Source organism: Amblyomma americanum, chromosome 1 (genome assembly GCF_052857255.1).
Source record: "Amblyomma americanum isolate KBUSLIRL-KWMA chromosome 1, ASM5285725v1, whole genome shotgun sequence".
NCBI lineage: Eukaryota > Metazoa > Arthropoda > Arachnida > Ixodida > Ixodidae > Amblyomma > Amblyomma americanum.
Window position 1 is genome coordinate 167,679,070 of NC_135497.1, and position 20,309 is coordinate 167,699,378.

Genomic DNA, 20,309 nt, shown 5'->3' on the forward strand with positions numbered 1-20,309 from the left:
GGCAGCTACGAACGAGGGAAATGGACGGGCGCAGCACGCATCCAGCGGCAGTGGCCTCGTGGCCAGCTCCCAGCAGCTAGCGAGACAACTTTTTCGATAGGCCAATGAGCTGCCAGCAAGTGGGTGACGTAGCCCTGTCGAGCACGTGACTCACCTTGATTCGTTGGGTTGCTACAGGCAACGTGCTGTAGCGCGCGCCCGTCGAGACTGACGAAAAGGAGGCGGGGGTAGAGAGAGCCAGCGGCGGCAGCCGATACCCTCTCCCTCTCTACGTGGGCTCGCTTGCATGCGTGGGTGGTTGGTCGCGCATTCGTATCATATTGCTTTTAGCAGGCACAAGTATCATGAGTCGTGACTCACCTGATAGAAGCATGTGGGTGCATTGCTGCTAGAACCATAGGGCTTGACGTGCTAACTTGCTTGAATGGATGGGAATGCGAGCATGTCAGGGCATTAGCAGAACTTTATTTGTCACCAGATTCTATGTTTCAAGAGAATTCAGATCAATAAATTAATTACATTCCAAGCATTCTATCATTCCTACTGATGTCCATGAACACAATGTCATAAAAAAGGTTTGTGGCTGCTAACACACAATTTCACGAAAAATGCTAAAATCTGTGATTTTTCGTGGAATCACTGGAAAGTAGGGGCCTTAGCCATAGTGCACAAGGCGCAGGTTTTATCATTTTCATTTGCTGTAAACAAGTGTTTATATAAGTGGGACTGTAGTGTACTTGGCTACAATTATTGGGTGATGGAAATTCGCTTTAACTGCAGTTTTCTGCATGGAGTTTTAATTAGTGTTCACTTAAAGTCAACTGTTATATGGTGTCTGGCTGGGATAGTTGTATGTCAGTGCATAAAAAATGTCCTTTTGGTGCATTGCATGCTTCTGTGCCCAAAAACTTTACACCAGTTTTTTGGCAAAATTACCCATTACCCTATCGGTGACTCTACCTCAAGTTGAAGAAATTTCTATCCTATTTGTTCCTTTGACATCTGTCTATATATTCACTGGTATGTTGAATGTTTCAGACAGTAGTGAATAACTGAAGCTTGTTGTGTGATTTTTTGACAGTGTGTTTTTTTACTCTTGAGTGATTACTCCTTTTTCTTTTTACGCAGCATGGGTACACACCCCTGCACCAAGCTGCTCAACAGGGGCACACACTAATCATCAACCTGTTGCTTGAGCACAGAGCAGCACCTAATGCTGTCACCAACGTAAGTGTACTTTTCATTCACATTTAATTGTTTCTGCATATGGCAGAAATTTGCTTGAGTGACATTTAGCAGCACGCAAGAGGCTGGGAAAAATATCGGTTGCCTCTGTCAAGTTGAACTTCTGATCACTCCTGTCGAGTTCGTCTCTTAGGAACTTTGCTCCAGCCTTAGCTCTTTGCTCACTAAAACTGTTGTGATAGAAATGCTGTGACATTGGTACTTTATTGGTCAGTGATGCACCATTTCTCCTTATCGTATTGGTCAGTGATGCACCATTTCCCCTTATCGTTGGTTCACCATCTTGCACTGAAGTCGTATTTTAGCAGGAAATTGTGTCACACCTGTTGACGTGCTAGGCTTTAGGAGAAAAGAAAACATCTAAAATTCAGCTTTAAATCTGGCTACCATTGTAATCAGAAACCAGGCAACAGATCTTATTTTTTTCCTTTGTAATAAATTAAAGTTTTGGGCCAATTTGGGGTTTATATACTACTTGGCAAGAAGGAGCATTATAGTAATCACAAATACTACTGTGGCATCATAGTGTGCTTCATGTAAGTGAGAGGAGCATGGCGACATAGAAGTGCCATGATTCTAGCTCAGATGTTCGCAACCTTTTTTTTTCCTTCGGAGATCCCAATGGCTTTCAAAAGGTGCTGAGGAGGGGGTTTGGTGCATGGATTTAGGTGCTTGGAGCACATGAAAAAAACAGTCGAAGGAATCCAAGTGTCCCACAAAATCCAATTTGAGAACCCCTGTGCTAGCAGCTATATGTGCCATACTGAAATATGAGTGAAATAATTTTTTTTACATGCTTTTAAACAATACTTTTCATAAATTGCTTCAGTTATTGGAACTATTGTTCATGTAAGTAGTGTCATAAAGTAGCAAGAAAGATTGGAGAACTCTTGTTGAGGCTAATTCTGTGTTGCCTGTTACAAGCACTCAGGTTTGTAAGCAGACAGATTCTTAATGTGCATTGCAGTTTAAGCTAGCCTGTATAACCAGTCAGTAACATTTGAATACTTCTTGCAGTGTGCTTACCAAATACCTTTTCTTTTTTTGCAGCAAGGGCAGACTGCATTGGCCATAGCCCAACGTTTAGGTTACATATCAGTCGTGGAGACATTGAAGGTGGTAACAGAAACCATTGTGACCACTACCACAACAACTGTGACGGAAGAGAAGTACAGAGTGGTGGCACCAGAAACAATGCATGAAACTTTCATGAGTGACTCTGAAGATGAGGCTGGTAAGTATACTAGTAAACTCTAATATCTATCCTTTCCTTTATTGGCAATGAGAACTGACGTGTAATGGGATTATTTCTGCATCTTTATTAGCATGAAGACAGCTCCTTCTTAGTGCTAGGACATTATTTGCTTCGTTATATTGTTTATTAAATAATTTTAAAGCTTAACAAATTTTTAGGATAGATAAAGTGGTCCATTTTCCTGCACTTTGGCGTCAGTATTTCAAGAAATGATGCTTTCTATGTTTGCTGTATGCAATTTAAACAAAAAAGAAACTGGTAAAAGTATGCTGGAACTCTTCTCAGAAATTTAGCTCTCTGAGGTGAGCACTCAGGACAGTATGAACCAGAGCACGTCTGACAAGTTGTCAGTAAATGTAGGAATCTGCAAGCCTGCTATCAGTGCTAGGAGGGAGGTATATAAGCTGTGGAGCTTCTTCAGTACATGAAGTGTAAAGTACTTAAAAAAATTGTACTACTTGGTGCCTATTGTTGCTCAATGAACTAATTGGCCAGCCTTCACAATGCCAGATTGATGATTTTCAGGGTATATATATGGAAGCAGTTTTCAAAGCATGTTTGTAAATAGAAGGAAAAGCAGCAGTAATGAAGACTATATAGAAAGTCACATTGTGCATATATTAAAATAATATAAATGAGTTCTTATACTGGTGGCAAGTAAAATTCTAGAGTGGGTGTTTTCTGAGTCTACGTGGTTGGGACCTTTTGTGCACTTGTTTCTTAGCATTTCTAATTTCCTTTATGTGTAGCCTGAGCGATAAATATGCTACACTGCTTTAATTTAATGGTACAGGCACGGACATAAGAAAACGGAGCATGCGATTTCGTTCTAAGTGCACACGTCTTCCCCATAAGGAATGGAGAAACATTGTTTGTCCATGAGAAAGCGCACTGGCGTCCCCTACCAGTATGCACGCACCATGGCTTGCAATTTCTATTGGGCAATGCGCGAAAAACGATGGAAGCCGAAAGCGTGCTCCGTTTACTTTTGTCCGCGCCTGTACATGAGGAGTGGAAGTTGTCCACATCAAAATTAATCTTTAGCTTGCAGGAGCTCCTGAAACAATTGTCTCAAGTAATACAGTGGAACTTCAGAAAATTTCAATGGCTGCTAGTTTGCTAGTTTGCTTCATTAACCTTTGATGATGACTTTATACCTTCAGTGGTATCAAAAACATGCAACTCATGTTCTTGGGTGTCCTTGCATGGTGCACCTAAATGAAACCCAGCCACTCTGCAGTTTGCCATGCAGATTTCCCTAAAACATCGTACCAGTGTGCAAAGCCACATCCGATTTGCATGCTATCCTGTGTCACAGAGCGCTAATAGTAATTGAATGAACCCATAAAAGCACTGGTTCGTTTATTTTTAACATGTTTCTTATACAAGTTTTGGTTCATACCATAATGGCAGTTTTTCAGTGGTGTTGAGGCAATTTTTTCCAAGGCTTTATTCAGCATTGAATCATAGCATCAAGTTGACAACGTAACTACTGGTGAAGCTGACTTATTTCTCTCAAAGGGGAATGCCTGCGTCTTCCTTATTAAGCATTTTAAATGTTTTATGTTATTGTCAGAAAGAAGCTTCAAAGGGCCCCTTACCCAGTTTGAATATTTTAAATAAACAAGCACAGTGTGTAGATCAGGCAGTTTTGACTGCCATTGCCAAATGCTAGAGCCATGTGCAGTGTGAAAGATGGTAAAAATTAAGTCATAGTCTGCACTTTCTCTCAGCATGGCCAATCTCCTTGCCATGGCTGAGATCCGTCTGCATGGTGTGTAAGGCCCAGAGAATTCGCAGGTTCATTTTTGAGCATGAAGACGCAAGTGCATCTGCCATTTTCATCTTGCAACTTGTTGGCAATGGAGTGGGAGCTATGAGTGTGAGGTGATAGCTTCCAAACCTTTGTGGTTGGCTTTCAAGTTTGGGAACAACACACTTGCGGAAGCTGTTGCCTCGTGCTTGTAGCTTCCACTTAAAATTGCATGCAGGTTGCGAGACAGAGTATAGTTACTTAATGGTTTCTTCATGCCTTTGTATTGGACCATATTTTAACTTCATTTGTTTGCTTGTTTAAACATTTTTTTTTGTCACAGCTTGATTGTGCTTGCCTAGTCATTGTCATTGTAGAAAGTGCATTCTGAAGTCACTGCTGACGAGTTGCCGTGCCCTGCAGCGATGTGATAATCGTGTTGGAGTGCAATGTGCGGTGTGCTAGTGTGGTCTGACACATCCAGACGAGAGGTTCCAGCGCCCGCCTGCTTCGGTGCAGATGGAGTGCATGATGTAGGCTTCCGACATAGCTTCATGCCTCCCCCTGGAGGAGAGGAGAGGAGAAAGTGTAATTTCACTTGTGGAAGCTAGCCGCACCACCGTGCGAGAGAAACCACCTTGGCGAATGTGTGGATGAGAGAAGTAGATTACTTGTATAGATTGCAATTGCTATAATTTAGCCTCGAATGAGCTTTTGCAGGAAACTTTGGTTAGAGTGCGTTCCTTGGGCGGTGGCTGAGACCGGAGTGTGACTGAAATTTTGACGAGAAGGTGGTCAGGGGTCCTTTAATATTTTCTTTTATTTGGTATTTAATTGTGCTGTTTGGCTCAACTGGTTATTTTTTTATTAAGGAGTATTATTTAGTGATCACACTGCTGTGCTGTTAACTATTGGTTGGTTAGAGTGACTATGAAACTTTATGTTTTACATCTTCTAGGATATGAGGAACAAATTTGAGGTATCATGGATAGTGTGTGATTTTCGTATTACTCTTTTAGGCTTACATAGTGCAAGTACAGGGCTGAAAAAGCTAGCTATGTCTTGCTGTGGGAAGGAGGTGCTGTTATGATATATAGATAGTCACAGTCTTGTAAAGCAGGCTTGTCAGGGAGTTTGAAGTTATTAATTTTTTCTTGTTTTTACTTCTAGCGGAGGACAACATGCTGGGCGACCAGTCTTTCCGGTACTTGACAGCTGACGAAATGAAGTCTCTTGGTGATGACTCTTTGCCAATTGATGTCACAAGAGATGAACGCATCACTGAATCTATCCACATCACACGGGAGCCGGGTAAGGGCCAGGCAGTTATGACAGCTATAAAAAGCAACTACCTGTCTGCTTTTATACTCCTCCTGGCACACAAAGGGAAGGAAATTTGTGGAAATCAAGGATGCTTTAACAGCAGACATACATGCAGCCAGTATTATGTGAAGCTGGGAGATGTCGGATTATATGCCATATCATACATTGCTGGACATTTACCATGGGTCCTATCCTAGTGGTGTGGCTGCAGTCTTGTCAGTGACTCTGACAGTCACATTTGTTTCACTTCCTTGCAAAAACATTTGCTGACTTTATAGAATGCCATTGAAGGTTGACTGAAAGTCTATACATAGTCGGAAAATGTTTTTTTTTAGAGTTGCTCACATATATTGTGCAGGCTGTGTATGTTTGTTGTTTAGAGGAGATATCTTTTCCCTCTTCAACTTAGTGATTGGAATCTCAGATTTTAGTTGACACTTCGTGCAAAGTACTGTCCGTCTCTAGGATGCCCCAACATGGCAGCATATTGCCATCTCTTGTTGAGCGGAAGTTGTGTGTACTGGTCTGTGGCGATGGCATCAGCCATTGCCACAGACCAGTACACACCAGTTTGCTTTTAACGAACCAAACGAACCAGTAAGACCAGTTTGCTTTTAACGGCTTGCAATTTGTTCTAAAACTAATGTAAAATTAGGAAGACCACAACTGGAAAGTGTTGTGCAGTTAGCGTGATGTTCTTGCCTGGTGGAGGTTTTGTTTCATGTATGCATTTTTTATGTGCAGCTTAGATTTATGGCCTCCTAAATGCCCCTGGATGTTATGAATTACACAATTAGTCATGCATGTGGCATCCTTTTCTAGAATTAGAAGCCCAAATTAATGTTTCTAACTGCTAAACAGCATAGAATTGCGGCAAGACACTGTTAATAAATTTGTGGCTTCTAGCTTATTGCCTTGAAGCCACTGCAGAGCTCTTTCTCTAAGACGCTGTTTGCCAATGCATTGTGTTGTATGAAGGATGCACAGTGCTCTCAGAAAGAAGCAGCATTGCTGCCGTGAAAACATTTTAAGCACCTCTCACATTTCTAGCTCATGAAAAAATTTGCCTGTGAAGAACTCAGCAAGAGCTCAATGTCACTGAGCTCAGAGCACAGAGTGCTCTTTACAGAGGCGCTCTTTTTGTTGCAGGCCACCCAGCACCTCTGACGCAGGAAGAAGAGCGCCTGTCACCAACGCAGGCCCACACAACAGAAGCTATTTTTGTTGGCAATTATGCACCAGACAATGTGGATCTGTCGCGAACGCCTATTCATGCTGGGTAGGTGCAGGCGTAGGTTCCTATGTGGTCTTGTAAGTCTTGTCTCTATTTTTTCTCTCTGTAAAATGTGCTGATAAGAGCAGCTTTGGCTATCTATAGGTTCTCTTGATTTTTGCACTTAACCTGCCTTGTTCTGGCTCTCTGCTAGATTTATTTATGTAAATATCAGAGAAATGGGCACTGTGCTTAACTAAAGCTAAAGACGAGTGTTGGTAGAATAATACTTTAATGTGAAAAACGGCTACAGAAAAAGTGAGCTTGCATGCATAATACCGAGTCTTTGGTCACTCGTTTTAATATTTTAAATTCTCTGTTGCACTCTTAATGTTTATGATGTAAAATACTACTAGGCTTTTGCTGTTGACCATGTTTCATATTCGTGTTTAACATGATTTTTCAAGATACTTGCAAAGGGATTTGGTGTACACGCACTCCCAACCCATATAGAGACACAATGGAAGCTAGGTATTTGAACAAGCCTCATCAATATTTGAATTAGTTACATAGTGCTGAAGCTAGATGGGTTGTTGTCCTGAACTTATGAATGAGTCATCTATAAATTGGTGCTTTTGTTGCCTGTGGCATACTATTTCCTTCTTTAATAAATAAAATTACAAATAGATAGAATTTAACAGTAAAGTTTCTAGCTTCTGATGGTGTTTAGGGGTTTAGCATGAGACTGTATTCCCTGAACAATTGCTGTATTTTTGTAGCCATCAAGTGTCTGCTGTGCATTGCCTATTTACCATTAATTTTTTCTTTTTGCTGGTACAAATTTAACAAAAATGTGAAGCTAGGTTGTGCTTAGAGCCTAGCTTTTGTAACATTAAGAACTATGTAATTTGTTTAATTGAATGCTTAAATTAACTAACAGTTCACTGTGCAGTACGCTTTCTTCGTCATGACAAACCAGTTTTTACTTTTTTAGATGAGCTTTTACGTTGTTCATTGGTACACCAGCGTTGGTAACATCCAAAGCTCGTTCTGAATTTCATTTATTAATAATTTGTATGCAGCTGACCACCACTGCTGTAGCTTTAGTAATTTTCTCTTTGTAGCTGGTCAGAGCACATGTGGCTAACATCATGACAGGGTTATCACTGTTGCTGCAGTATTTTGGATACTGGCATGAACTGGAAAGAATCAGCACTAGCATGGAAGTAGGATGTTGCATGCATTTTTCCCTTCCCTTATGTATTTATATCACTTAGGCATTTTTGTGTGAGGTACAACCGGTGGCAAATTAAGTCGGGGCATGCGACAGGCGGCCGAAATTAGGTAAAACTGCATCGCCGCGCCATCTGACGTTGCACTTCTGGTGTCGAGACGTAGCAGTGCGCGTGTGCGTCCTTTGTGCTCGCAGCCGTGTCGTTTTTTCTTGCCTGCATTTGGCTATCTGATTACATCCACCTTTTGGCATTAGGCGTCGCTTTCTTCATTCACAGCGTGACGCTCACAGTTCGGCGGGCGCATGACGAGGGAGAAGCGTGCGCTGCTCGCTTTTGCCGGATAACATATCTTACCTGTCTCACTGACAAACCGGTGCCACATACAGGATTACTTCCCTTTGCATTTTTTTGCGAAAGCACTATTCCGATGAGCATCAACCCTGAGCAAGATGTTGCAATCTTTGTGTCTGCCAAGGCTACAGCAACAGCGTCACAGCAACGCTATAACATAGGCGTGCCACGGCAAATTTGGCCCGTGTCACCTGAGAATTGACCTCGGCCAAATTGGCCAAAAATTTATATGCAAGTATAATGGACCATGCCTAGTTCGATGGTCACCACCTAAGTAGGCCCCGACCACCCCCAAAGCTTGGCCCGGGTCACCTGAATATTGACCTCGGCCAAATTGATATCGATTTGTAATTAACCGAGCCCAGTTCGATGGTTCACCCAAATTTGGGCCGGGCCACATAAAAATTTACCAACATAAGCACACAGAGTTGTCTGTCTACTTAGGGCAAAGCGAGCAGCGAATGTTCACCCTTGCCATGCGCCCGCCGAAATACGAGTGTGATGTAGTGAATAAAAAAAGTGGCCCCTACCGCCAAACGCTGCATTTAAACAGCCAGTCTGCTGCAAGCGAGAAAAAAGATACGGCTGCGAGCATGAAAGGACGCGCATGCACACTGCAATGTCTTGACCCCAGAAGGACAACGTCAGACAGCGCGGCGATGCAGTTTTATCTGATTCTGGCTGCCTGTCGCATGCCCGGACTTATTTTGCCACCAGTTGTACATTCAGTAGTAATGAATTCTAAAATTTAATGTACAGTAAAACCTTGATAATTCGAAGTCAATTTAAAAATTATAAATCCCAGTGAACTAGAAAATTTTTTAAAGTCCCAAAATTTACTATACTTATTTTACTGGATAATTGGACTATCCACTTTGTCGCTGGCCAAATAAGCTGTATTTTTTGGTCGTGGCTTATAAAACCCAGCGTGGGTGAATACCACTGTGGTTCTGTGCTGCTGCTAATCTCTTAATAATGCTCAGTCCACAACTTGGCAACTGAATTGGCATGTTCATTTGCAGTTTGCTCCCTTACATGCCTTGTGGATTTGGCAGTTCTGGGTGCTTTGCCTAGCTTGATTTCCTTGCCTCCTTCTTCGTACCGAGTTGCAACACGAGCACTTGTGTTTTCACGTTTTCTTCTCATGTCAAGTGAAAGCTTCTAGTGATGTGTGTGGTTACGTAACAGAGGAGGCCCCAGTATAGAACCGCAACTCTTACTTTTAAATCAGGCCAGAGGTGTGCTTAACTGGAAAGCTCTAAAAGGCAGCAGTTTGACCTGAGTATCGTTCGTTGCACTCTTTGATGCTCCATGCACCATCATAGAGATGGCAGTGAGCCTGAGAGCACGCTTTATTGATCATTCAGTCATATTGAAGGAGACATGCGAACATGCTGTGCAGATGTTGAGACCAATATAACCAAAAGTCTGGTGACCAGCGATGGTGGCAACCACATTAAGCCCCCTTGAGCTCTCGCTTTAGCTTGAGTTGATCATTTGTTAGACATTGACCAGAGTTTAGTTAGTGTAATGCTGGTTGCTGCAAAGTATTGCATATGGTTAAACTCAGTTTGAACAATCCGCTTAATTAATACAGTTAAACCTCGATTTAACGAAGTGGGTGAAATCGGCAGTTTACTTCGTAATATTGAAATTTTGCAACATCGAAATTTGCCTCCTAGCATGCTAAGAATCCGGCCATAAACGCGCTGTAGATAATTAACAGGAAAAGCCTTTATTTACGATTAAAATGCTTCTTCTGCCCTTCCTTCGCCAGCAGCAACGGCGTTACTTGCGTCATGTTGCGAGCCGCCCCAGCACGTCCATCACTACGACCACCTCGTGGGTGACGGGAACGCCGCACTCGTCTCGAGTTTTGGTTTTTCTGTCATCATCATGCTTAAGTGCCCTAAGGACACTGCAGATATACGACGTCACGTTCCGTCGCTGTCACCGCTGCGACCTCGTGGCCGTCAACGACGGCCTCTCGACAGGCCATGCCATCAACCCCCTCTCTCCCTCGCATTTCCCTTACTTTTCTTACTTTCTTCATGTCAGCGAGAAGGAGGAGAGTGTCCTCCAATCGCCAACCAATGAAATGAAATCAGGCCAACACTGCTCCTCGTTTTCTGCCATAAGCGTGATTGTGTGTCTTTTTGCACATGTGCGCATCGAAGCGAGGTTGTCAGGAGTGAAGCGCATGATGAGCTTCACATCTGACAGGTGTGCCAACGGCACTGACCTTCTATAGTCCTTTTACGGAGCTTTGGGCATCCGTAAACGTGATAAACGCGGCTCGCTGACTTCGAGCACAAGCAGCGCGTCACATTCGGCGCCGATTCGCCGATTTTGGATGAGATAGCGAGAGCTGTGGGCTGGCCTGGCAGGCAGCCAAGGCTGCACAGACGCTCGTGCCAGCCTCGCTCATACTGCCCCAGATGGCGCGGCCGGCGGCGTGCTCACCACTATGATCATCGTCGTATTTATGCCTGCCATGCGCTCTGTATGTGAGAGCAGTGTGGCACCAATATTATGGACGCGCTCCCCGTGCTTCGGTACGCGCTCTGCTCAACCGCTCGCACCCGCGATACAATTTTTCTGCATGTTCGTTTCCAGCCAGCAATAAAATTACGTTGCATTGAAAGTGCGCCAAAATCTACTTCGTTATATTGAGGCTAAAATACATGGTGTTCTATGGACGCGAAGTTATGAAAACTGGAATACTTCATTATATCGAGGATTTCGTTATATTAAAGTTCCTTACATCAAGGTTTAACTGTATATATCTCGTTGTCCAATTGACTTCGAATTAGCAAAGTTCCACTGTAAATGTGCTGAATTTTTTCTTATTTTAAGCACTTTTGCGACAAAACTACTAGTTTATATTCAGCTTTCACTTCATTGCCACATTGCTGATGATTTCATTTATCTGCTCATATATTGTTTAGACTATTCATTCACTAGATGGGATGATTAGATTATGTATCATAGGATTTCTTTTGAGCATCATGTCAAAACCATCTGAAAAACCTCTTTGAATGCACAGCAGCAAGGGTGACCAACATACTTCATGCACTAGAGCTTTCCCTCGCACTGTGTGGTCAGAGTACAGTTTAGATTCAATGTTTTATATAATGAAAGTAGGGACTATTCTTTGCATATTTCTTTCTCTTATTATTAACGCAAGTCCTGACTTCAGCAGGGAGTGGGAATTGAAAATTGACTTGTAGAGGTACTTAATTCGCTGCTCAGATTTTTAACTCTCATTTTTAGTGACCTCTCAGTCTTGCTTCATTGTTTTTAGAGTATGCATAACTTGCTACTTAGAAATGTGCAATCAGAACCAGCAGCTTTATGTGGCTACTGAGCCTAGCAGATAATCTGTTTACTGTGCTGCATTACAAAGCATAGGTTATCTGGGTGTCCAAGACGTGACATATATGCGGCATTTGCCATCATTTGCACCAAGGTTTTTAGAAGAAGTTTTATGTTTTGAAATGGCAAGGCTAAACCATTTTTTTGGCAGTTACCGGGCTCTCTTAGAAGCATTCTTATGTTTTAACTAATTTATTAGGCGGTAAATATTCTTGGATATCTCCATTGAACGGAATATCTCCATTGAATGGAGATATCCAAAATTTCAGTTTGAACTTTGTAGAACTTGACAAGAAGCTTTAAGGTTTTTTTTTATTTTAACTAATGCAGAGCATATAAACATACCCACAAGTAATGTTCTAAAGGATGCACATAATAATCAAAATGCTTGTGGCACAAGCGCGTGCTTTAAAAACCCTGCTTCTAGTTGTGCATGTGTACTGGCTGCTGCCTTGGCCTACTCATGTTGGTGAAGCAGTTGCTATCATAGTATCATAGTGTGTGTGTAGTTGCAGTGCTGAGCAAATTTAGGATTCAGCCCATTTAGTTCATTGCACCAATATAATGTTCAGGATAAGATTACCCTTCCAGAAGTTGTGCAGTTTGGTATTCCTATTAATTCTTTACAACTTTGACTGTAGCATTCCATGTATCTCAACAATTCAAAGGTAAATTATCAAACTTCCTATATATAATCTACAGTCATGAGAAAAATTCTCCTGAGTGCACCAGGTGACCCTGAGCAATACAGTACCTTACTTTCATCATTATTAAGTGAAGTATTATATACATAAACCTTAGCTCACATTAGGTGAGAGACCTTATATATGTCTTGATTGGTAGTGCTTGTCATGTTTATTAACTAAAGAGAAATTGCAAGGGCAGGCTAATTTGTCTGGCATCAGCTTTCAAAATATGGAAGTACTAGTGCATGCTATTCTTATTTGTTTTATAAATCTCGCTCACCTTCTGATGATGCCTATTTGCATTGTTTTTCTATATCTTGTACAGTGCGTGTGCTTCCTACTTCTGGCTTCACTATTGCTACCATTGCCGATTAGTGATTTCTTTATTGATGTGCAACCTGAGGCTTGTAGCACCAAAATATTTTAACATACTGGATGAGAGCTTATTGCTTTTTGTTGTAACTGCTAGTGTAAGCGTTGCCTGTTTTCTGCCTCAAGCTTTTAAAGAGCTTGGTTTCAATGAAAGCATTGTCATTACTCTGTGCTGTAGCATTCAGAAATAGGAAAAATGAAACATTGGCATGCATCTTCTGCATTAAAATGTTGGGGCTTCAGCATACTGTGGTCCCCACATATGTATATGTATAGTGTATGTGGTATGTGGTGCCAGTATTTGTTCAATTTTGGCTGGTTCTAAGTTCTAGTAGTGTCAAAAATATGCTACCTAATTAAAGACTGTCTTTGTTGCCTTGGTTTAGTCAAACAAATTTTTCATTTTGGAATGTTAACATTCAGCCGAGGATGATGTGGCTATAAAGTAGAGTGTAGATAGGTTTTAATTTACGGTGTCAGCTCTATTGAAAGTTTACATATAAAATCATTGTGTGAACATATTTTAGTGTGTCACTTTTCTTTGAGGTTTTTACGTGTAGTGCTGTAGGCAGACAATTTCCTTAACATTGTTTTGTTAAAATACTTGTTTCATGATATTCACTTATTAAAGTGAAAACTGATAGCTTTAGTATGAATGAGGTCAGTTTTTATTTAGAATTGTGCCCTGTATCTGAATTACTAAGAGGTCTTAAGAAGATATCAATGCCACTGAATATAACATAAAAAGGAATCAAACAAAATGGTTAACGGTAAAACCACTGTGCATCTCTTGTGTGCAGTTTGGGACTTGGACATGGCTAGTGGTAAGAAAAGGGAGATGATTTTGAACTCCTCTTTTGGGCTTACAATGCTACTTTGCTATTGGATCATGGATCACTCATGGTCATTATAAGTGAATAGAATTAATTTTATTTATTTTTGAATGCTACAGTTCAGAACATATGACATCATGCAGTAAGAGCTTTGACTTTGCTACTGGCACTTCTTTGTTCTTAGCTTTGAAATGCAGGACAATGTACCCTCATAGTCATCCGTTCTTAATCTACATTGTGTGAATTCATGAGGAAAATATCACCTGTAATGGAGTTTTGCATAGCCTTAAATGTTGCCTGCACCTACTTAATGTCTTGGATATGAAACACACTGATATGCTTACTTGTTATATAGTAAGGCTGCTTGTAGTAATGCAAAATGAATTTGGTATCTCTGGAAACTTACGGTTTGAACAGAATTCATTTAACAGTTGAAAGTATGTGTGCATGTCTATTTGTAACTTAACTGTACATCAGGTGCAGTTTAGTAAATTCGTGCAGCTCAAGAATGTTTAGTTTTGCATTGTAATTTATTTGGGTGACTATGGGAGTGTGTTGTTTTGTTTTCCTTAGCTTGAAGCCTGTATGTGCTGTGTATGTTGCAACACTCATCACTTTTTGTGTTGTGTTCTCTTGGTTTTGCTTTCTTCCCCCCTCTTTTGTTTTCTCTGCACATATCTAGCTCCCTGCTTAGTTGGGACGGCGATTCCTGTTCCTCTGCCTACGTCCTGTCGCCCACAAAACGCATGTGGCGCGAAAGGTGTGCACCTCCCAGCTTTTATTTGCTTCTCTCTCCCTACTCCCTGCCAACGTTTGTCCCCCTTACCTTGCATTTATGTCCAGGTGTTTGCACGACACATCATTAGTGGCTTCTTTGGCCATTGTTAAAATGGAGTTAATGCCAAGTGCCAATTTAGTGAGCACTGTAGCTTTATATCATTTATATGATCTTTGATAAAAGTTTCAAGAAGGTTGCGTATTCACCTGGAAAGCTGTCATTACAACAAGCCATCGTTTTGAATGCATGCTGGCAACCTTTTGTGGGTTGTGTATGCCAGAAAAAGATTGCCATTTAAAAAAACACAATTTGTATTTCAAGCAGTCTTTAAAGCTTCTTGTTCTTTAATTCGAACACTCATTTTTTTTTTTTTCACCTCGTAAGTGCCACCTGGTTACTAACAAGTTCAGCATTATGAATTAGGAAATAGTAGCAACACTCATGTGGTGTACAGAAACATTTTCCTTTTTATGGGTGCAGCTACTAGGGATTTATTCCAAATGGTGTGTTCAAATGTTCTTAACCTGATTTCTCAGCTAATTTTTTCTTGCTTAGATTGCTGGTCAGGGCTTTATTGGACACATCTTGCCTTGAATTACTGGTTTCTTTAGAAAATAATAGTGCATTTTACTTTTTCTTGCGTGCATGTTCAGTTTTTTTTAGGTTACATTTCATGAGTGTTTGTCGTGCCATTGTACTATTAGCACCGTAAGTGCTTAGGATATCAGGTCCATGAAAAACAGCATTGTTATGCATCCTCAGCAAGCTGCCAGGCATTGAATGATGCAGTTCACACTTGTATGTGCAGCTCAAAGAGCACATTTATCAATTCCAAGATGCTTGCATCCTGATGTGTGGCAGTTTGCACCTTTTGCAGATCCAGCATTCTGCAAACTTTAGGTGCTGACAGTACATAGTCATTAAAACACTGTGATGTATGCTTCTTTAGTTTGCCTGGCGTCACTGTATTAGAATGCCAGAGGTATTACACATGGAGAAGTAAGGCAACAAAGGTAAAGGGTGGTTCTTGTTGTTTTCAGTTTTCAGCTGATAATAAGTGCACAGTGTTGACATCAACACAGATGTTTTTCAGAGCTCCTAACAAAATTTGGGAAAGTCTGACACATCTTCCTTGTTTCTTGAAGGCAGTGTCAGTCTCTTGAGTTTTGTTGTTTATGTTCTGTCATACTTATTCACGTCTACCTTAGCTGCATTTACAATTTTTCTGAATGGTATCAGTGTACTATGCTTCAAGTTCTCTCAATTTCTCCTGTATTTCTATTTCATCTTTGTGGTTATGGTGCAGCGAGATGATAACGCTTATCTTGGCTTGCTTGCATATTCTGAGGCTGTTTTAATTTTTTCCCTTGCTTTGGGGGAAATATGCATGAATGGATTGTTGCATTGGCTTTATTAAAGACTTGTTGCCTAATGTCTAACACCGTAATGCATGCTGCATGTCTATGAATGCAATATTATGATGAAGGTGCTCAGTTTTCAGATTTGTGTGGTTATATGTCATTCCTGTGTACCTCTGTGTTATTCAGTGTCCGGTAATGGCATATTGCCAGTATCGCAACACAGCATACAGCGCAGCAGATACAGTGTGCGCATAGCAGTCCTATTTGCACAATGCATTTCTTTTGTTGAAAAACATCTCCGGAGGCCAATGTGGTTGTTCTGTGGAAAATTTCCTGCTTGGAGAGGAGTGACCACCCCCCTCTGCCACCCCTTCTCCCCATAAGTCTGCCCCTGCTTTTACCACGTATCTGTATTAGTCATGTACTTGGTACCTGCTGACATCGGACGCAAATGTATGCAGTAGAAAGTTGACTAAATTATCCTTGCTTTAATTAGTAATTTTACTTTGGGGAATGACTAATGCAAGCTGCACAAGAAATTAAATTTTTCATGAGTTGTGAAAATTTATTTTTTATTCTTAACTGTTGCATTCAAGGAAGTTGTTACTCTGAATAATTTTAGGGCATATCAAAGATGTGGTCACTTTATTTGTGACTAACTTACTTGCACATAGCTGCATAACAAACCAGGAAAGTGAATAGCACACCCATTTTAGTACTCTGCCTTTATCCATCTCTTTCTACATTTCATGGTTGAATATTTTTTATGAACTTTGTATGCACACCTTTTTTGACACAAAAATCATTTGTTGTCACAGGAACAGCCCAGGCACAACACTACAAACAACTTCAAATAATGTCATCATGTGTTGAGAACACTCACCTTTTTGCTTTTATTGCCTTAGTCCAGTGGCAAGGTGGCATATTCTTAGCTAACCTGAAGTTCATGAATGCAAGACAGAATGTTGGGCACTGAGAACTCTAGAATCTACTAATGAATGCCTCTGAGTGGTCTACTTGTGCTGTTGTCTTAAGATAGCCATGCTTCTTCCACACAAACTCTCCTCACATCTTGATGAAAATTTGCAATGCTCAGTGCTTGTATTATATTATTTTAATATTATGTTTATGAATATATGCCATCAGATGTGTGCAGCCCTATCCATTTTGCAGTGTTTTAAGTATAAGCCTTCGCAGTGCCTCCTTGCATTATAACAATCACTGCTGCTTTTGACAAGTCAGTGGTGGCACTGCATAATCAGTTGCTTAGCTAGTGTAATGCAACATTGGTGCCTTGGTGCTTTGAAGAAAAAAGAAAGTTCAGCTAATTATGTTCGTTTCTGGTCAGATGGGCATAACCTAGCTTGCCCAATTTGATTAAATTTACAAAGAGCTGTCGGCGTAATGCAGTATTGCATGTTTTCTTAGAACAGGGGTGCCACATTTTCTTATCATATGCTGTCATTCTTCTGGAAGCTATCGGTAAGAATGGCATGGAACGTTCAATGAAGAGTAATGGGAGAATTTTAGAAATTTGTTCAAGTGTCTATATGGGGAAGAGAAGCTAAATAACTTACTGCATTCATGTAAATTGACAAAAACAAGGTGGCCAGAATGTTCAAAGTTGGTCACTTTTATTATACTTTTTCATAATGGGCAGAGTTATCTAAATGATAAGTACTAAAGCCTCCATTATATTTTTATATCTGAGGTCAGAAAAAAGTTCATTTTGTCTCTGTGGTTGTTTCTTGTTATGTTTTTATCGACACAATGCATTCATGCAGCCTTGCATTTAGCATCTCAAGTTTATGACATTCTTATAGTTCACTTTCAGTAATTCAATAATTCACACTATCTAGAAGCATCTTTTCATTTATTATTAAATGTTTTAGTTGATGTTGCTATAGATAGGTAATGTCAAATGATGTCTGTTTACTTCAGATATTTTACAGTCTGCTTGTGGGACTAAGAGCAAAAGATTGCAGCTTTGAAGCATAGATACACCCAATTGAGTGTCCATTTTATTACTGTTTTTAGAAGTAGCTAAAAGGCCTAACAATTTTCATTGTTAAAATTTTCATGTGCTTTGCCCTATACCATGCTTGCCTGTGTATAGTCTGTTCAGTTTCCCTTTTCCGAGAGAAGGGAAATGTAGCCAGGGGCAACAAAGGATCAGTAGGCAGATGAGTTTGAGAAATTTGCTGGGGTAGTGTGGGTATGGCTGCTGCCGGAAATAGTTAATTTCATCTCGATGGGAGAGGCCTTAGTTCTACCATGGATGTAACTGAGCTGATGGTGATTAGGATGATGAGAATTATTCATAGGTCTTTTGGACATTGGCTAGAAAAAAACAAGGACACATCTGGCCAACATTCAGATGTACTCATGTTTTTGTGACTTTTAATTGTAAACTATTACCTCCTCTGTGAGCATCGTTTTGGTATGCTTCTAACAAGATGTAGCCACTGTGCTTTCTTGTGAACCTTTGTAACACTGGAGCTTCCTTGGTGGCCATTAAGTTCAAAATTTACGTTACGAGTCTAGCCATACGTCAGCAGTTTGTGTGGCACTTAATTGCCAAATCATTTATGCAACCTACTGTTGGTGAGGAACAGCACAGAAACATATTGACACCATTTAAAATTTATGTGTGCTTGAATGCCAAGCTGCATTGCTGCTGTGCATGTACTAATGAGGGCCTCAGTGGGTGGACGTGTAAAATACAGTTGCCAGGTAGTGATATCTGCATTTAATTCCCGATGTGTGTCATGTTGGCAGTCTTATATTTATAACTGTGGCTTTGTGTATCTACACTGTGGTGATTTTCCTATTGCATTTTTTTAGCAGCAAAGCAGGTTGGTAAGATATCACTGTGCAGCATCTCTCTACTTTACCTCTAGCGTGTCTGTAATATGGCAGTATGGGCATTTTTGCCCTCCTTTGCAGTGTTGGAAGTGAAATCTACAAAGTTTTAAATGTGCTGAAAAGATGCTGCAGTTAATTATTGTGATGTTAGATTTATTGGAAACTTCACACTCTGTGTATCCAGTTTCTTGGTGGCACATACACAAGTCTGGATGGTCAGAGAACTTAAATAATTGACATTCTGCTGTTGTGGTGACTAGCTGCATGTGCACATAGGAGGTTTTTTGAGTAAATTGAACATGCTGTGTGGAACTTTGTCCTTTGGAAAGGCACTGAAAAGCTTGTGTTAAGTTGAATGCACAAGGTAAATTGAGACACAGTCATATGTATTAACCAATCTGTGCATACACACTGGATAGTTGCAGTACTTCGTAATATCTTGACTCCTTGGCTACCTGAAGAAAGCACCACGCCTGCGCAAGCTGCTTCAAGATTGGAGGCAAAGAGGAATCATTTGCTTTGGGGAGGCGAATTGTGCGTGCTATCCAGGCAGGCGGTTGCATGTGTGTTGTGGACTACTAATGGCTGGCTGTTTGCGCTTTTCTGGCTGTTGTCTCTTGATGTGCCTAACCTGGTAATCTTTTTCCTCCTCTCCCCTTTTTGTGGCTGTTCTCTCCCCCTCTGCTGCACGATTCCTTCGGAACCAAAGTAGCAAGCTAAAGTGGAAGACGTAAGTGGCCCTCTGACCCTGCAGCCCTCACCAACATTGATAAAACTGCCCAATAGAGTTGCTTTAATGTGTCCCATTGCGGCTGTTTTATGTTTACACACCCTGAGCTATCACGTGCTCCACGCTAATTGTGTGGCTGGCACTGCTGAATATGCTGTGGTGGCTTTGTGTGTAGGCAGCTTGCAGCAGAACCTTTTAGGCATGCCGTCAGCTGACGAGTAACTGCAAACTGCCTTGGGAGATCACAGAATTGTGCTATGCACACTTGATCATTGCAACTGAGTGTTTGCTTGGGGGTTCTACCTTTGATGATATACTCTGCTGTAACTCTAATGGATCCAGTGTTTTCTTTTTTTAAAATTTTTGTGCTAGTAATAATTACATTGTTACTCGAGGTCTACTAACATTTCTTTCTTTTATCAGCAGTTTCCTTACAACCTTTGGCCTCTAGTTCGGCCTGAATTTTTTAAGTCAAGCCCACTTGTAACGGCCGGGGTTATAACGAACACCTGCTTATTATGAGCGGGAGTGATTCTACCGTCAAAATATATGCACTATAGCAATGGCACTGTGTCTCAGATGCAACAAATGACAATGACAGCTCAACTCAGAGGGAACAAGAAGGTGCAATAAATTTGGCCCCACTGTAAAAAAAAAAAACTCATGCCTCCTGCCATCGTGGAGACTGAAAAGCATTTCCTAGCTATTGTATCGCCTCCGTCCTCCTTCCAAGAAGAGCAGGCTGACGCCAAAAAAGCAATAAAAAGTCTGTATTGAAACCACTGGCCAAGTGTGCACCGATGGGCTGCAGTGATGCACTTGTGCCAGTTGGTCTAAAGTAAAAGCAGAAGCGTGGTGTGTGCGAAAGAGTGACAGTATTGAAAGCGAAATTGCTTGCAGTCAGTGATCAATGGCAACTATCTGAGAACTTTCA

General features: G+C 41.0%; 1 protein-coding gene across 35 annotated transcripts in view; it reads left to right on the forward strand.

The window, feature by feature from the left end:
- Nucleotides 1-20,309, forward strand: part of LOC144114148 (uncharacterized) — a 306,774-nt gene that overhangs the window by 127,696 nt on the left and 158,769 nt on the right. For 15 of the 35 annotated variants that reach the window (XM_077647674.1, XM_077647673.1, XM_077647665.1 and 12 more), the window contains exons 17-22: nt 1,129-1,227; nt 2,296-2,479; nt 5,424-5,564; nt 6,726-6,855; nt 14,324-14,401; nt 19,355-19,375. In XM_077647674.1, the coding sequence (XP_077503800.1) occupies nt 1,129-1,227; nt 2,296-2,479; nt 5,424-5,564; nt 6,726-6,855; nt 14,324-14,401; nt 19,355-19,375 (653 nt within the window). The remainder of the gene's footprint in view (nt 1-1,128; nt 1,228-2,295; nt 2,480-5,423; nt 5,565-6,725; nt 6,856-14,323; nt 14,402-19,354; nt 19,376-20,309) is intronic. The other 20 variants (XM_077647675.1, XM_077647676.1, XM_077647681.1 and 17 more) reach the window with 3 other exon arrangements.